The sequence below is a fragment of the Budorcas taxicolor genome, chromosome 8 (assembly GCF_023091745.1).
Source record: "Budorcas taxicolor isolate Tak-1 chromosome 8, Takin1.1, whole genome shotgun sequence".
Taxonomy (NCBI): Eukaryota; Metazoa; Chordata; class Mammalia; order Artiodactyla; family Bovidae; genus Budorcas; species Budorcas taxicolor.
The window spans coordinates 83,836,170-83,839,237 of NC_068917.1; the positions used below are offsets into that span (position 1 = coordinate 83,836,170).

Sequence of the window (3,068 nt, forward strand, 5' to 3'; positions counted from 1 at the left end):
CCCACCACTCCAAATTCCTGGAGACTTACATAAACTAAGGAAAATACACTCCCAATAACCCCATCATTCACATGCTATGTGTGCATGTGCTCAAAAAGTCAAACAATTAGCCAATAATCAATAAACCAAGGTTACACTCCAATTGATACAGAAAAATTTATGGCCTGTCTAGAGGAAGGGGTGATTAGGGTATGTTTTCTCTTAGGTGATAAGTAACCTAGATACAATCTTCAAGGTTCCCCTGTCTGGAGGGGGTCTTAGAGCATGATCAGCATGATCAGCATGAACAGGCCTAAGATGGAGTCCAGGCCTTATGAAATCCTTCTTCATTCACCCCCCTGATGCTCTTAACTCATATTATGAGCATCATTCATAGGGATATACTGCACCCTGGCTCTCCGACCGCCAGTTTGGGAGAATGACATCAACTTTCAGGTTACAAAGTTCATAATACATTGTAAAATTCAAGGTCCACAAAGCAGAACTATCAAGGCAACTGTAACAGTGGTAAATATAGTTTTCCACCAATCGCCCTTCACCCAAGATAGGACCGAAGTCCAGAAAGGAATGTTTTCATTTGACGTTGCTTTTACCTGGTTTTCATGTCATCTACAGCAGTCGATACATCACCAGATAAGTCAGGAATGTATACACAACATCCAACCTTAATTATAGCACAGGTCCCTCCTTGAGCAGCTGTGAGTATGTCCAAAGCCATTCTATTATGAATTACCGCTTTTCTCATTTGGATTTGCTCTTCATTTAAGGCTTGGATGGCTTTTGCTCTATCTAGGAGGGCCTGTTTTGTGAAATTAGTCAAGGCCTCTACTCTAATCATGATATCTGTTGTCCCTATAGAGGATACGAATAAGGCAGCAATATACTCATATCATTGAAACACAGATCTTGTCCACATAGCATGTAAATAAGGTAGATTTACTGGGGCTACCGGGGTAGATTTACAACAAGTAGGTTAGGCTTTTGTTACACTGGCATTTATATCAAATGTAACCCCATGACCCGAGTCTATTAACTGCAGGTCTTACACCAAGAGAGCAAGGAGAGGTTATGATTCACAAGAGAGAGCAAAGTCTCTTTTCGTCATCCCAGAAAAGAGCAGAGTGGTTTAAAATCTCCTTGGCAGAGTGGTGACACCCACCAAGGAAATCCATCCATCACTGACAGAGGCATAGCCCTACCTGCCCAGCAGTTGGAAGTGTTGTGGAAGTCTGCGTAGGAAGGTGCCCATGAAATGAAAACATTGTCCTGGGTTGAAAGGGAAGTTAAATTCAAAATTACGTTGATGAGGCCAAGCAGCAGGAGTTGATTGTGCGGCTTCATCCTGAAGGGGCTCGTCCAGGATCTTCTTTTCCTTCTTCTTAAGGATGGTCTTAGTCTCTCGAGGGTCAGCGGGGTCCCTCTGTGCAGTCCACTCAGTGTTTTTTGGATCTGCGTGGCATGTTCTCTTCACCCTCGTATGATTGATCCAAGGGACAATACCTGCAACTTTAACTGCAGTAAGGGTAGTTAGAATAACAAAAGGGCCCTTTCACCAAAGGGCTAGTAAATCATGTTTCCAATCTTTGACTCATACTTGGTCACCAAGCGTAAACTCATGAATCTGTCCCCCAAGGGGGAACGGCACCCTTTCTTATACAAACTTAGTTACCTGATTTATTACCTTACCCAGTTCCATCTGCTGTGAAATCCTATCCCCCCTTACCTGAGGCAAATTTGTTGACACCTGCTTTATTATGGGAGGGGGCCTCCCATTCACAATTTCGTATGAAGAATAGCCTTGGGACTGTGGGGTCATCCTGAGTCTGAGCAGAGCCATCGGAAGCAAGTCCACCCAGGAGCAGTCAGTCTCTATGTTCCAGTTGGAGAGTTTCTTTAATGTCCGGTTGGTTCATTCCACCATCTTAGAACTCTGGGCCTATATGCAGTGTGCAGTTTCCATTTGATGTTTAAAGTTTGCTTACTTGTATTAAATCAGCTACAAAAGCCAGGTCATTGTCTGAACCAATGCTGGTAGGAAGTCCAAATCTGGGAACTATTTCCCTAAGCAGGCACTGGGCTACTTCTGATGCTCTTTCAGTCCAGGTAGGGAAAGCTTCTACCCATCCCGAGAACGTACATACCATGATCCGCAGGTAACAGTAGTGTCGGTGAGGTTTCATTTCAGTGAATTCCACTCCCAGGTGTTCAAAGGGCAGCGTGCCTTTCAGCTGAATACCTGGAGGTTTTTGTCTGAATACCGGAGAGGCAGCATTAAGCTGTGGGCAGGCAGCATGGCCTAGGTGGTCATTTGGTGTGTTTGGCTTACCAGATTGTGTGCCAAATCCTCCGGTACCAGTAATTTGCCACTTGGCAATTCCCACCATCCCTTTTCAGTCTTGATGGCCCTTCCGCTTTGGCTAACCTGACAGCCATTGTCCTTGTTTTATCAGGCTAGTGCCATCAGTATATAGGACCCGACTAGGGTCTGGACCCCTGTGTCCTTCTTTAAAACAAACCCCAGATACCTTACCTCCTCCTTGCAGATCTGTGCCTTCTTCTTCGACCCCCGGTAACCTGCTTTCAGCAGCAGCTGGAGCAGTGCTTTTGTCCCTTCCCAGCATTTTTCCTTGGTCTTGGCGGCCAGCAGCAGGTCATCCCCATATTGTAGGAGCCAACATCCATACTCTTCCGGATGGAATGAGTTCAGGTCAGAAGCCAAGGCTTCCCCAAAGATGGCTGGGGAGTTCTTAAATCTCGTGGGGGAGTCCAGATGAGCTGTTGCTTGGTGCCCCCGACCGGATCTTCCCATTCAAGGGCAAAGGTGGGCTGTGACGCTGGGGCGAGGCATACGCAGAAGGCATCCTTGAGATCTAGGTGAGTATAAACTTTGGTCCTTGGCGGGAGGAGGCTAAGTAAGGTATAGGGGTTTGGAACAGTGGGGTGTAAAGTCACAGTAGCCTAGTTGACCAGCCTGAGATCCTGTACAGGCCTATAGCCCTGTCTTCCTTCCTTTTTGACTGGCAGGATCAGCGTATTCCAAGCCGACTGGCAGTCTACTAGAATGCCCA

At 46.3% G+C, this 3,068-nt stretch overlaps 1 protein-coding gene across 1 annotated transcript; it reads right to left on the reverse strand.

Moving 5' to 3' along the window:
• Positions 1-347: 347 nt before the first annotated feature.
• LOC128052088 (syncytin-B) lies at positions 348-2,809 on the reverse strand. Its single transcript, XM_052644544.1, is given in 4 exon segments — positions 348-601; positions 604-945; positions 1,300-1,546; positions 2,531-2,809. Coding segments are annotated over 4 exon segments (1,122 nt in total).
• Positions 2,810-3,068: the final 259 nt, after the last annotated feature.